The sequence below is a fragment of the Gopherus flavomarginatus genome, chromosome 7 (genome assembly GCF_025201925.1).
Source record: "Gopherus flavomarginatus isolate rGopFla2 chromosome 7, rGopFla2.mat.asm, whole genome shotgun sequence".
Classification (NCBI taxonomy): domain Eukaryota; kingdom Metazoa; phylum Chordata; order Testudines; family Testudinidae; genus Gopherus; species Gopherus flavomarginatus.
The window spans coordinates 91,716,555-91,730,792 of record NC_066623.1 but is presented as its reverse complement, the minus strand read 5'-3'; the positions used below and the strand labels follow the sequence as shown (position 1 = coordinate 91,730,792).

The 14,238-nt window shown below is 42.4% G+C and overlaps 1 protein-coding gene across 9 annotated transcripts in view; it reads right to left on the bottom strand.

Annotated features, from left to right (window-relative positions):
• Positions 1-14,238, bottom strand: part of USP33 (ubiquitin specific peptidase 33) — a 92,001-nt gene that overhangs the window by 24,612 nt on the left and 53,151 nt on the right. For 6 of the 9 annotated variants that reach the window (XR_007775425.1, XM_050961858.1, XM_050961861.1 and 3 more), the window contains 6 exons: positions 9,103-9,523; positions 8,491-8,631; positions 3,760-3,872; positions 1,570-1,742; positions 1,378-1,472; positions 686-719 (listed from right to left, as the gene is read on the bottom strand). Coding sequence is in view for 8 of the 9 variants with exons in the window: in XM_050961858.1 (XP_050817815.1) it covers positions 686-719; positions 1,378-1,472; positions 1,570-1,742; positions 3,760-3,872; positions 8,491-8,631; positions 9,103-9,523 (977 nt within the window). In the remaining variant the exon portion in view is untranslated. The remainder of the gene's footprint in view (positions 1-685; positions 720-1,377; positions 1,473-1,569; positions 1,743-3,759; positions 3,873-8,490; positions 8,632-9,102; positions 9,524-14,238) is intronic. The other 3 variants (XM_050961860.1, XM_050961862.1, XM_050961863.1) reach the window with 3 other exon arrangements.

Sequence of the window (14,238 nt, the reverse complement as noted above, 5' to 3'; positions counted from 1 at the left end):
ATGCTTATATTTTATTTTATTTTATTTTGGTGACCACTGACTTTTTGCCTTCACTTATAATACATCTTCTGTAATCAATAAACTTGCTTTACTGCTTATCTTTACCAGTGAGTTTGCCTGAAGTGCTTGGTAAACCTGCTCAGGTTCACAAAGGCTGGTGTATATCCACTTTCCATTCTAAGTGGTAAACCAATTAATAAACTTGCATTGCTCAAGAAAAGGTTTTGAACAGTGCAAGTCTGTGTATTCCCGAGCTACAAGCCTGTGAGCTGGGGGGGGCGGGGGGGGAGAATTTGGCTGGTGCCTTCTCTGTGATATTCATGAGTGGCTCTGGGAGCATTCATGCAATCTAGCTGGGTGTGGGGCTCCATATGTGGTTGTGCTGAGTGCTAACAGTGCCTGGAGGGGTTTGCTCCTTGTCACTAGCAAAGCACTGAGAGAGAGATAGCCCAGGCTGGAGAGTTAAGGGGGCACAGTCGTCCCACACTGCAGTCCCAGGCTACACCCTGGGGATCCCGTCACAATCTCAATATGGTTGTCTTTGTACCAAAAATACAGGATTCTCATCTATGAAAGTCACTGTATGTTGCATTTATTTCCACACATTCAACTTTTGCAGCAACAGTTAACGTGCTGGTCAAGACCAAGGCTTATCAAAGCAAACTTAAGGTAAAAGATGACTTACTTTTTACACTTTTCACAACTGTACATGTTATCACCTGTAGATATTGTTGGGGGGGGAAAAATAACCATTATTTTCTAAACACAAGCAATTATTCTTCAAGGTATCCACTATACTTTATTGATAATAACTGTGATTTACAATAGCTATTATACTTTTCTATTGCTTTGATCGTGTTGTAATTTCAGGGATAATTTATTTTTCAGGTTAAATGTTTTCAGTCAGTGTTTGAAGACTTTGGATTGCTCTGGAAAAAGTTTAGTATTTCACTGAGCAAATGTATAATACATGGTTTTCTTAGGGTTTATGCTCCCAAACAGTAAAAATATATTCTGGATTATGTTGGGTTATTTAATCATGTTAAAATAAAAGGGACACAGTACACAGTTTAAAGGCAAGAGAAGGAGCAAATTCCCAAATTTAGATTGAAAATGTCTTGAACTCAATCTGATTTTATTTCATTATGAGAAATTCAATTATTGGATATTTCCAAGAAAACTTATGTGAAAATTCTTGCTTCAAAATCCGTTTCAAAAGTTATTAAAAAAAAAATGGTGGATCCTATGACCAGGAATATTTTTAAAAGTCTGATGTGTGCTTTGGTTCAATTAAAAAAAACACAAAGTAAAATACCTCATCTATTTCCCTTGTTTTAAAAAGAAGGCACATTAGACATATTTTAAAAAGTGGCTTACCTTTGAGCTCATCTCTGGCGAAAAAGGCAGCAAGACAATCTTGTAAGGTTACTATTGGACCCCAAAACCAGCTAGGAACACATGAGACAACAAACCTGAAACATCATTGACAGAAAAAACACAACAAATGTTCTGCCAGTAGAGCAGAAACAGCAATTTTAAAATCTAAGCACTACAAAGAAAATCAATTACCTTTTAAAGTACTCCACAAAAAATGCTATCCACCCCTGGGGAGCATATGCTTCACCACACGACCCTGCCTTGACTAGAGAAGTCTGATGACTTGCAGAATGCAGTTTGGCAAGGTCTTCCTTACCTGGAATAGGCAATGACAGATCCTGAAAAGTCTCCAGGGTAACAGATACCTATGCAAAAAATAAAGTAGGGAGGAAAATTAAGCTTTTGTTAAAAGAAATAAGCAATTAATTCTAATTTTGTCAAGTACACCACAGTGTTTCCTTACTTTATTTTATGATCTTGAGAAGTTTGATCAAAAGAGTGACTGCTAACTAAAGATTCAGTGTTTTATTCCTAAAATTCCATTAGATGGCACTCTCTCAATTATCACTTAAATGGATTTGGGTCATGAAACCAGTATTTTGAACAACATCGCACCAGGTGATACTTTAACACTTAAAGAAGTAGCAATGGCTCTTTTATAAACCCCAGCTGGTTTATCCTGTGGTAGTGGTGATGTTAGTAGTATAGAGCTTTTCACAGATGGCTCTCATGGGTGCTAATCCTACTGTACTGCAGCAAAAATACTTCAGGACCAGATTTCAAAGAGAAACTGCTGAGCTTCACTTCATCTGCAAATTTGACACCATCAGCTCAGGATTAAACAAAGACTGTGAATGGCTTGCCAACTACAAAAGCAGTTTCTCCTCCCTTGGTTTTCACACCTCAACTGCTAGAACAGGGCCTCATCCTCCTTGATTGAACTAACCTAGTTATCTCTAGCCTGCTTCTTGCTTGCATATATACACCTGCCCCTGGAAATTTCCACTACATGCATCCGACGAAATGGGTATTCACCCACGAAAGCTCATGCTCCAATACGTCTGTTAGTCTATAAGGTGCCACAGGACTCTTTGCTAATTCTACCAAATGTTGTTCAAATTATTTTGATGGTGTTTTACTTAGAAACAGCCCTCCCGCTCCAAATAAGAATGAGCACTTCTGACTTTTGGGGCTATTTTTAAAGGAAACTTAAGTGGTTTGTTATAACAACTTAGAAGTAAATATCTGCTAAGAATCATTTTTGGAAGTTTTTTTAATTGCCTGCTACTATTTAAGTGGCACTGTGAACAAATGGGACTTGCTTTCTTCAGTGGGGGCTGCCATTTTTACTAAAGAACATCACACTTTCCAGAAGGAAGCTGAGCTTCATAAGGCATTTTAGGACTTCAAACCACTTTGAAAAATCAAATTTTAAATGTTTCTAATGATACCTGAATTTTCTCAGCCCTAACTTACACAATGAGGCTGTTGGAACAGTATGACTACCTACCCTTTTCTATATTCCAGATAATTAAAAACACTTAATGACTGCCATTTCTAATCCAATATAATAGTTAAGACTATTTTATATTACAAGGCAATTTTCCTGAGAAAGCTGTGTGTGTTAGGAAGTCAGGCTAACCATGATTGGATTTTCTGCTAAATGAAATTGCAGATATAAAAGATTCCTCCTTAATATTGGGTTCCATTCTTCTGGCATGAACTGCTTTTCACGGGCAAAGGATTTCTCCTCCCCACAACACAGCCTTTATTCTTATTTAAAAACAGAAGAATTGAAAAGAGGCACCTCATAGCTTAACATAAAAATAACTGAATGAGCAGTTCTGAATGATATTAGCAATCTGTGACTGACAGCATGTAGACACCACAGTCCTTGGTTAGCCATAATACCAGAGGAAAAGGAACTGTGGCCTTCACCTGCACACACACCTTGCTGTGTGTCTAAGCAAGATAACAGAGCTGTTCAGCTAGTTTATAACCAATAGTGGGAACCTCCTGGATGGGGGTAGGGAAGAGGAAGAAAAAGAAAACTTTACTGCACTTTGGGGGAAAAAAAAAGAAAAGAAAAAAAAGCTTAGTTTGCAACCAACACCCACAATTTTGTTGTGTTTCAGTTGGACTTTTGCTCTTTCTATTCCAAAATGAGAGGCAAGAGTCTATATTAAAGAAGGGTTGCAACAGTTACTATTAAGGACTGAGAAATTAAAAACTGAGGAGACATAACAACTGCAGAACTCAGAAAGGGGCCAAATCCCAAGAGAAAGATTACACATGTAAAGGTAAAATGGCTGAAATTAACTATGTATATTTTAATATAAAAATGAACACCACATTCACGTCAGAACATTTCCCTACACTCACCCTATCACAAGTCAGGCACTGCACTGAGCTTATGATGGTCCCATCAAATATGTCAGATATGACACTCTTGTATTTCTTGTGTTTCTTCTTTTTTGGAGAAGATACAGTTGGAACTAATATAAAAAGGCAAAAATAAAAATGGTTAAAGAGGGTTCGAAGTGTAACCTTTGATTCTGCTTTGCCTGAATCCATTTTTAAAATGACATGATTAAATGAGTATGTGCCACCTCTTTTCAGGATTGAGATACAAGGAACTAATTCCCTTTCCTGATAATCTCATCCCCTACGGAATGCCAAATTACTGGCAGCTATGGCTGAGTTAATGTATCTCCTAGGCTCAATTGTTCCTGTAGTTTCCTAGTAGAATGACGGTAGACAAACATGCTTGATCCTTCTTTCTTTCCTAGTGGAATTTTCAAGGCTAGCATTTAAGTTAAGTAAAACTCAGACATTTAGAGGGGCAATCTTAGAATCCTTGGTGTATAGCTCTCAGATAAAGACCCATTTTAAGCATATTCTCACTCGGAGTATAAAGTTCATACATCCGAGAGCATATGCTAGCCTCATTTGACCATAAGAGTTTCGCAGGGAGTCTTCAACATATCTTGGTTGAAGGATTCAACTGGTACAGACTCGAAATGCTGAGGCACTAATTATGGTGGGCCAAAATGGGACGAGTCTCAGTGATAGATACAGAATTTAAAAAGCAGACTGACTGAAAAAAAGAAAACCTGCCCCCTGCTGAGACTGCCTAAGTGGAGCAGTCTCTAAAGCTCTCAGAGGGATCTTCCCCAATTGATCTGGAAATCAAGTATAAATAATTTCAAGTTCTGATCTGTATTAGATAAGTAATAGCTGTTTCTCTGGAGTACAAAAAACCCTCAGAAACAGTGTCCTGGCCCCCCTACATTAGAGAATAAAACCTAGAAGCATCATATGAGATATAGACTGCAAATGCTCTTGCAGTACTGTCATAAACAGATTGTTACGGGTTAATGTCTCTTGTACTTGTAAAGGGTTACAAGCAGGGAACAGGACACCTGACCAGAAGACCAATCAGAAGACAAGATACTTTTAAATTTGGGCGGAGGGAAGCTTTTGTGTGTGGTTCTTTGTCCGTTGTGGGCTCTTCTCTCTGAGGGTCTGAGAGAGACCAGACATTACTACAGGCTCTCTAAGTTTCTTTTCATACAGTAAGTAAAAACAGGCGGTTTAGGCTTTTTGATTGTTTTTACTCTATTTCCAATTGTGGATCTGGCTGGTTAACTTATATATGTGTAGTTGCTGGGAATATTTTGATTTGTATTGGTACTGGGGAGAAGTCTCTTTCTGGTGTCTGTAAGCTATAGGACCCTGTATATTTACATCTTGAAGTACAGAGATAATTCTTTACTTTTTCCTTTCTTTTATTAAAAGATTTCTTTCTTTTTTTTAGAGAACCTGATTGATTTTTTCCCCTTTGTTTCCCTTGTGTTATTCCAGGGGATTGGAATAACTCACCAGGACGGGTGGGGGGGAGACGGGAGAGGGAGAGATAGAATCTCTCTTTGTTTTCCTTCAATCTGTTTGCCTCTTTGTGGAAGGGAAGGGAGATGCTTCTCTGTATGGTGATTTAAGAGGTTGGATCAGTATCTCTCAGGATAGCCCAGGGAGGGAAATTCTGGAGGGGGAAAGGTGGGGGAATGGTTTATTTCTCCTTGTTTTAAGAACCCAAGGGATCTGGGTTCTTGGGGTCCCCAGGGAAGGTTGGGGAGGTCAGAGTGCCCCAAAACACTATATTTTTGGGTGGTGGCAGTGCTATCAGATCTAAGCTGGTAATTAAGCTTAGAGGATTCAGGTGCTAGTATCTCATTTTCTGAACTCTAAGGTTCAGATCTGAGAAAGAATGCTATGACAAGTACCTACCCAACAGACTAAGGTCCCCAAAACTCCTCCTGTAGGAGTTTTGGCAGTGGACCGGCTGATTTGTTAGTTGCCAATACAAATAAGGAGCAGCAAAGTGTAGGGCCAACAACAATGAAAAGGGAAACAAAACAGCTCCAAACAGACCTCCCCCCAACCCGGGATGCAACTCCCCAAGGCTGCCTCATAGACAAAAGAAGTCCATACATCAACTGGATGGCCCTTAAGCAAATACCTTTGAGTGCCTGCTGTTTCACGTAACTAAAATTGCCTCCCTGTATCATTTCTAGCTGAAATAAGCTCGGAGAAGGGAAGATTTGGGATCTGAAGAGGGAATACTGGCAGGAAGAAAAGCCAGAAACCAAGAAAGCTCACTAGCAAGTCCTCTTTTCATGTGGCACTTTAGATGTACATTATGCAGGGACCCACAAGTTATGCAGCAATGTCCCACTTCCTGATCCCAGTAAAGTATCCTTCAGTCATGTATTTTGATATTAAACTGTTTTAGAACACCTCACATTTTCAATCTGCCAGAGAGTTCCATACTGAAAATGCATGACAGATGGAGTTGGGGGGGGGGGGGGGAAGGTGTTGGTTTCTGGGTAGAGGACAGTTTGGCCTTATGAGAGTCAGAAAGGCACAGGAGACAGTTTTGCTTTTGGCAGCTAGGAGGGAGCTGAGACTTTTGGTACACGGTAGGGGACAGATCTCTATTGTTCCCACTCTGGACAAAGATGGAGGTAACTTTACATCTGAGTGAGGAAGGATGAATTTCTCATTCCCCTGCCCAGCAAACCTTGACACTAGCCTCATTGTAATCTGCGCCATATCTTCCACTACACAGAATTATGGCATTAGACTGATATTTTTGGAAAGGTAACCAGAGAGTGATACAATGTTGCCATTTAAATTATTCTTTGTTAGACTTCAATGCTGACACACTATCACCATCAGTTAACATCTCTTTGAGACTTGTCGTCTTTGGCTGTTTGCCAAATATAGCAGGCATCACTGTATGAAGGTTTTCTTCACAACCATAAATAAATAAATCTTTAGCAATTATTCACGAATGCTCAGATTTTGAAGCACAATTATGTAGCAAACTCAAACTCATTTACATCAGTGAATTATCACACTATAGAGTATTGAACTTTGGCAACAATCCCAAAAGGAGGATGCAGGCAACACCTCTGGGCCACGTCTGAAATACCACTGTTGTCCAGATCCTCAGCAAAGGAAACGAAGTATAATGAAGCAGAGTACCAGAGTGGCTTTCCACTGAAATTGCTCAGACTCCTGCTGATGGCTGGAGAGGGCCAGCAATTAGGCTGACCACCTCTTCCACAGATGAGGGAACAGCAAGCCTGTCAGAGTGGGAAATTTCTGGAAGTTTGGTTGAGACCATGATCAACTTCCTAATGCTGTGAGTAGGCTGCGTGTAATCCGAGCATGCTCAGGGTCCCTGGGAGTTAAAGCTGTGACAGATAGTGGGTAGAAGATCTGCTAGAATGGGACTTCAGATCACAACTCTGCAAAGCTGTCCATAGGTTCATCCAGATGAAAGAAAGGGATCAGCTACCTCAAGGAGTGATGTAAGAAAGAGCTGCCCCTGTTGGAGGACTTTCATTTTGGTGTCAACTCTATAAAAAGACAGGGCTGCCCGGGATGTGGGGGGGGAAACAAGTGGGGCAACTTGCCCCGAGCCCTGCAGGGGCCCCCATGAGAGTTTTTCAGGGCCCCTGGAGTGGGGTCCTTCACCGCTCCGGTGGCCCCGGAAAACTCTTGCGGGGCCCGGGCCCCTGGAGCATCTTCGGCGGTGGGGGTCCTTCTGCTCCGGGACCCACCGCCGAAGTGCCTTGAAGACCCACAGCGGCGGGTACCAAGGCGGAAGGGCCCCCAGCCGCAGTGCCGCGTCTTCGGCGGCAATTCGGTGGTGGGGGGGTCCTTTCACTCCGGGACCCGCCGCCAAAATGCCAGGTCTTCAGCGGCAATTTGGCAGCAGCCCCCCCCGCCACTGAAGACCCCAGGCCCCCTGAATCCTCTGGGCAGCTGTGTAAAGGGACCACAGAGAGAGATGCAGCCAGGGTACAAAGTAGGGGAATCTATAGTGGAGACAGAAGAAACTGCTATAAAAACATATTCCTGGTGCTAAGAGACTGCAGTAATGGAGAAGAAGCACTGTGTCACAGCCAACTCTGCAGTCAGTGAGAGCCTAGCTCTTTCAGATGCTGACCTATTACTGATGAGTAGACTGTAGAATAGATGCAGCCTAAACAGACTCTCTGTGTGGGTAGCAGAAATTAGGACTGCTCCAATGGGTGAACTTGCCTAGAGCAATAGGGATAGGCATCAACTCTTTCATCCTGGGAAACACTGATGCCTTGTTCCCGCAAGAATCCTCTCCCTGAGTACCCAGTGGGCTCCTTCCCAGACTCTCCTCTAAAAACATGACCTTTTTCCCTTCTATGAGCATTCTTCCCTCTGCCTCCATTTCTCCAATCAGGTGCTATTAAAGATAGCTCAAGAAAAATATTGTCCATGCTTCAAGAGCAATGAGACAAAAACAATTGGAGAGGCAGGAAGTGCTATGGATACACAGTTGCTTACAGCAACTGGTAGTGATGCACCATCTCCAATAAAGTGAAAAGAGACAGTGACATAGAAAATCATGAGAAGCTCTGTACCCCATTAGCATGGTGCCAAATCTCTAAGTAGAGGCCTGAAAGCACATGCAGTGTCAATATTAAATACCAAAAATTTTTTTGAAAAAGCAAAAACTAATGGCACATTTATGAGGAATGCAATGCAAGGAGAAAAAGCAGCATATACCTTTTTTGTGTGCAGGTGCCAATCCAGACCATAATGAGCCTGATTTTGGAGGAGAGGTTGATAAATGTGTATTCACTCCTTCGTTTGAGGGAGGGCTTTGCAGTCCTGACAGATCAGTCATGTGGACATCACTGATGTAGTCTGCAACAGAAATTTGTATTACTGCACCGCTGAATTTTTCCAACAGTAAAGTTTTGCTTCAGGTTGAACTGCAAAATAGTTAGATAACTTACAATTTAGCACACCAGTAGGCGACTGATTAAATGCTTGTGTATAAGACAATTAAGTTTTAATTCAGCAACTGTTAAAGCAGAAATAAGGAGAAAAATGCAAAAGCAGTCACCAATTGTAATGTTATCTGAAGTCTTTCAATTGTTACAAATCTTGAATAGTCGGTAAATAGTCACTGGACTTCAAGATGGATTAAACAAACATATATCCAAGTACCACATTAATGAACTTGAGCACCAGTTTAAAAACCAATCTACTCTCGTGCGATACATGACAAGTTACACATCTAAAATTGTTTCCCTCATTTTCACTTTTACATGCATTTCAGCTACAAGTATGATTTTGTTATAATTACTAATTAGCAACTGATCATATAGTCACCTGAAATTCTGCTGTGTATTTGCACTTTGACTGTTCCTGGATTATGTAAAAATTCAGCAGTTTCTGAAGCAATGTTTTTGTCTTTTTTTAAGTCCTCCATAGAACTTGCCCGGTTAAGCTTCTTACACGGTGTTTTTTCTTTCTGCCAATCTTTAGTTGTGAGGAAGCGGTTTTCAACATCTTGAATTAACATAGTAGCCTCTGCATGGTCCTCTGAGAATGGTCTGGAACCAGACTCATTTTCTGCCTTATCACTGCTGTCACAAGATTCACAGGACTGGAAATCTATATCTGACTGGCTCTTGTCTTCTTCCATACTCTCTTCTATACTTGTAGAATGAGTATCTTCTATTTCCATGACAGGTTCCTTTAGCTCTTCATGAAGCAGATCCATTAAACAACGCAGGAATTCTTGTGCATCCTGGAATTTAAAATAAGGTACATAATCCCCTTTTATATTTAGAAGATAGGCACATAGTGGCGTTGAAACAAGATGAGACAACAAAAAGCTAAAGCTGGCCACTAAATCAAAGGAGTAAAAACAAAGTAAATGCCACCTGCCCAGTCTGGGGCACAAAAGAGAATTAGACTGTCAGTCCAAATAATATTTCATTTTGGATTTTGTAACCTCCTACACGAGTTCCATTCCATGTCACGAGTTTTACTTGGCAACTTTCCTTCTCACGCTTTCACTCATCACAAAGCCTATACTCTGTGCCAGGATATTTTAATCTTCTGACACAGAGGCTCCTTGGCAAAGGGTCACGTGTTCTTTGCACATAACACTTACCTCAGGCCTGACAAAGTCACTACACCAAACATATCTTACAGGATATTTATCTATAAAAAGTAAAATATAAGGTAGCTACAGAAAGCTCATAACGCATCAAGATTCATGATCACTGCAGAGTGTACGTATGGGTAATATTTATGTTATGGACTTGAAGTAAATGTTAGTCACCAGAGGATAATGTCTCATTGACAGCCTATTCAGCAGGAGGGAGTTGCCACCCTACACTGTTTTCCCCACTGATGCAATGCAAGGCTCAATTGTGCAGTCCTGCTCAGTACCAAAACTTTCAATGGAAAACGATCAGAGGAAAATGCAAACAATCAAAACCACTTGAAGGTAAAAAAGAAACATGACAAAACAGGGGTTCACCCTGTCTTATGAACAGAAACAAAAAACTGTTTCAGGATTACACAAAGGAGGGAAAGGTACTCTGCATCCTTCCACTGAGAAGATATCTTGAGGAACAAGGTATTCACATGAAAAATTGGATCCTGGTTTCTGTGAAGTTCTGAAACAGACTGAACACTTATTAGCTAGGAAAGGTAACTATTAATAAATGTAGATGCAGCTTCACATTTTGATTTTGTTTTGTATTATAGCTATTTGTTTCCATATCTCTCGTTTGTAGTTAAATCTTTATTCTTTCTTAAAAATATCTACTTTTCTTTTGTTGCAAGTGGTTCACAAGTGCTGTCTGATTTATAGGAGCAGCGATTTAAGGTAAAATTAGCAAACTGGGAAACATTGCACTTTTGGGGGCAGAGGATCTGGGATTTCTGTGAGTAGTCTGTGTCCAGGGCAGCATATCAGAGAGGACTGATTCAGATGGACTGGGGTGCACCTTTTGTTAACCTGCAAGGTGTAGACTGGGCTGGCATAGCCCAGGGGAAAGTGTTCAAGTGGCTGAAAGGCTAATGGTGGTAAGGAGCAGCCAGGCATAGGTGAGATTTCCTCAGTTCGGAAGCAGGGGGTGACAAGGTGACTCTCAGTCCCGGGTACCCCAAGAACCATCACAGAAAAATATTCTAGCACTAGAAAAAGGTTCAGAAAAGGGCAACTAAAATGATTAGGGGTTTGGAGAGGGTCCTATATGAGGAAAGATTAAAGAGGCTAGGCCTCTTCAGCTTGGAAAAGAGGAGACTAAGGGGGGATATGATAGAGGTATATAAAATCATGAGTGATGTGGAGAAAGTGGATAAGGAAAAGTTATTTACTTATTCCCATAATACAAGAACTAGGGGTCACCAAATGAAATTAATAGGTAGCAGGTTTAAAACAAATAAAAGGAAGTTCTTCTTCACACAGTGCAGAGTCAACTTGTGGAACGCCTTACCTGAGGAGGTTGTGAAGGCTAGGACTATTACAATGTTTAAAAGGGAATTGGATAAATTCATGGTGGCTAAGTCCATATATGGCTATTAGCCAGGAAGGGTAAAGAATGGTGTCCCTAGCCTCTGTTCATCAGAGGATGGAGATGGATGGCAGGAGAGATCACTTGATCATTGCCTGTTAGCTTGACTCCCTCTGGGGCACCTGGCATTGGCCACTGTCAGTAGACAGATACTGGGCTGATGGACCTTTGGTCTGACCCGGTACGGCCGTTCTTATGTTCTTAATGACATGTGCATACTAATACAAGCAACAACCAAATACCTGGTTAGCTCCCAGCTGTACAGTTAATAGAGGTTGTCGGTAAAGGAACCTAACCTCATCATATAAAGTTTTCAAATTTTTTTGCAACACCCAATCAGCGCCTTACGTACACTGGTCAGGGAAACCACATTTGAACTTTTCAAAAGAATTAACTTTAATTTGTCCCAGCCCTCCAGCTGTTCCAGACTTGCCTGGATAGGAGAAGGAAACAAAGGGAGTGTTGTAGATTCATTCTCTAACAGCTCAGCAACCTCCTGTGGAAAGAGTGAGTGGGCCACAGTGGCAATGGCACTGCTGGCTTACTTTCAGCTTGAGCTCACTTATAAGAGCAGGAAGCGGGCAGAAGTTTGACCTCTTCCTGGTTTCTGGTGCTCCCATCTTCAGTCATTAATTCCTAGTTTTGTTGTTCTTAACCATCTTTTATTCTTGTTGCACAGATGGCTATTTATTAAGAGGGTATCTACTGATCCACTGGTGGTGGGTTTAACAGGAGTTTGGTACATAATCGTTTTGCTACTTGCTTACAAATTATTAGTGTCACCACTGTTTGGTTTCTGGAACTGTCCCTCAGCCCAATGATCTATACACATGTAAATTTAAAACTTTTGACCTATTTGCTGTGGCTAGTAATTCTTTTAGGGGGAGCGATACCGTTGCAGTTCAGGGCTACTGCACCTGTAATTTCCTCTCAGTGGTCCAGCAAGGGCACCATTCTCAGACTCCCAGCTGCCCTGCAAATGCCTTTTGGGGAGGAGAACAACAACTATTTCTAGGCTGCACAGTTCCCTGCCTTCACTATGTTATTCCTAGGACACTACCAAATTCAGTCCATTTTGGTCAATTTCATGGTCATAGGAGTCTAAAAATCATAAATTTTATGATTTCAGCTATTTAAATCTGAAATTTCACAGTGCTGTAATTGTATGGATCCTGACCCAAAAAAGGTGTTGTGGGGGAGAGGGGTTGCAAGGATATTGTAGGGGAAGTTGCAGTACCGTTATTCTTATTTCTACACTGCTGCTGGTGGTGGCACTGCCTTCAGAGCTGTGCAGCTGGAGAGCAGCAGCTGCTGGCCAGGATCCCAGCTCTGAAGGCAGAGCCATTGTCAGCAGCAGAGCAGAAGTAAGGATGGTATGGTATGGTATTACCACCTCATGCCTCCCTTACTTCTGCACTGCTGCCTGCAGACCTGGGCCCTCAGTCAGCAGTCACCACTCTCCACCTGTACAGCTCCGAAGGCAGCAGCAGCGCAGATGTAAGGGTGGCAATATTGTGATCTCCCCTAAAATAACCTTGCGACTCCCTTGCTTTTAGGTCAGGACCCCCAGTTTGAGAAACACTGGTCTCCCCTGTGAAATCTGTATAGTATAAGGTAAAAGCACACAAAAGACCAGATTTTGGTTTTGGGTTTTATTTTTTTCTCCCAGGGGGGCGGGGGAAGGAGCAACTAGTTTTCACAGTCTGTGATGCATTTTTCATGGCCATGAATTTGGTAGGGCCCTAGTTATCCTCAGCAGAGACAGGCTGCCCAAAGCACACCTGCTTTCTTTCTTTCTAGAGACAGTTAAGTGTGACTGCCCATGGTTGTAACTACCAAGCATCTCTTTTTATGCAAGCCTATTTTATTCTCATGGTAAAAGCACTACAGAGAAAACATATTAAAACAATAAAAGAACCAACACACATGCCAAAAAGCTTGCCAGAGATCACCCCAACTCTAACATGGGCTCTGGCAGGAGCAATCTTTCAAAACCTCATGCAGGGAGACTCTTCCACAGTCACAGTTCGTAACAGCCTCAGATCAGAGTTAGCACCCAGTCTTAAGGGGCTCAGTAGGCTAAGTCTTCCCAACCCTTCTCAAAGGAGTGGGGTCCTCCACAGACCTGGGGCCCTGTCTATTTGCTGGATCAGAAGGAAGTCTCTGAGGCAATTTAAAACCAGGCTATTTATCCAAAAATCCTGTCTGTCAAGCCCTGGAGAATCCAGTTTGAAATAGTATATGCAGACCTCTCTGGGGGGGGCTGCTTCCAAGGGCTAATAATGAAGAAATTACATTAGCCTCCCCTCCTACAAGAGACAGTACATACAATTCCATAACAACACATACACAACTGAATTTTTAATTTTTTGGCCTGCAAAGGTATTAAACCTAATTCAATAAGGTTTAAGTAAATTCAATACAAATTTATCTGAATTCCGTAAGATTTGATCAAGGTATCACAGGCTATTGCCAGTCTGTCACAGAAACAATGGCCAGGGCTGCCCCGGGGAGGGGGGAAGAGGGGGGCGCAAGTGTGGCAATTTGCCCTAGGCCCCGCAGTGGCCCCCACGAGAACGTCGGAGGCTCCCCCTTGCCTTTGCCTTCCCGCATCCCCTGGCACCTCAGCGCGCTGCGTCCAGGAGTGGCCCTGGACAGAGCTAAAGTGGTGTGGTTCCGCTGGGGCCTGAGCTCCTCCCGCTCGGAGCTGCATGGTAAGGGGGTGGGTCTGCGAGCTGCGGCTGAGTGGCAGAAGCTCAAGTCCTGTGGAGCCATGCCGCTTTAGCTCTGTCCAGGGACGCTTCTGGACATGGCGCGCCGAGGCTCCGGGAGAGGCGAGAGTAAGCAGCATGGTAAGCCCCTCTGAGCCGGACACTCCCCCGACCCCCCACTCCAAGCCCAGCCCCTCTGATCCAGACCCCCTCCCAATCTC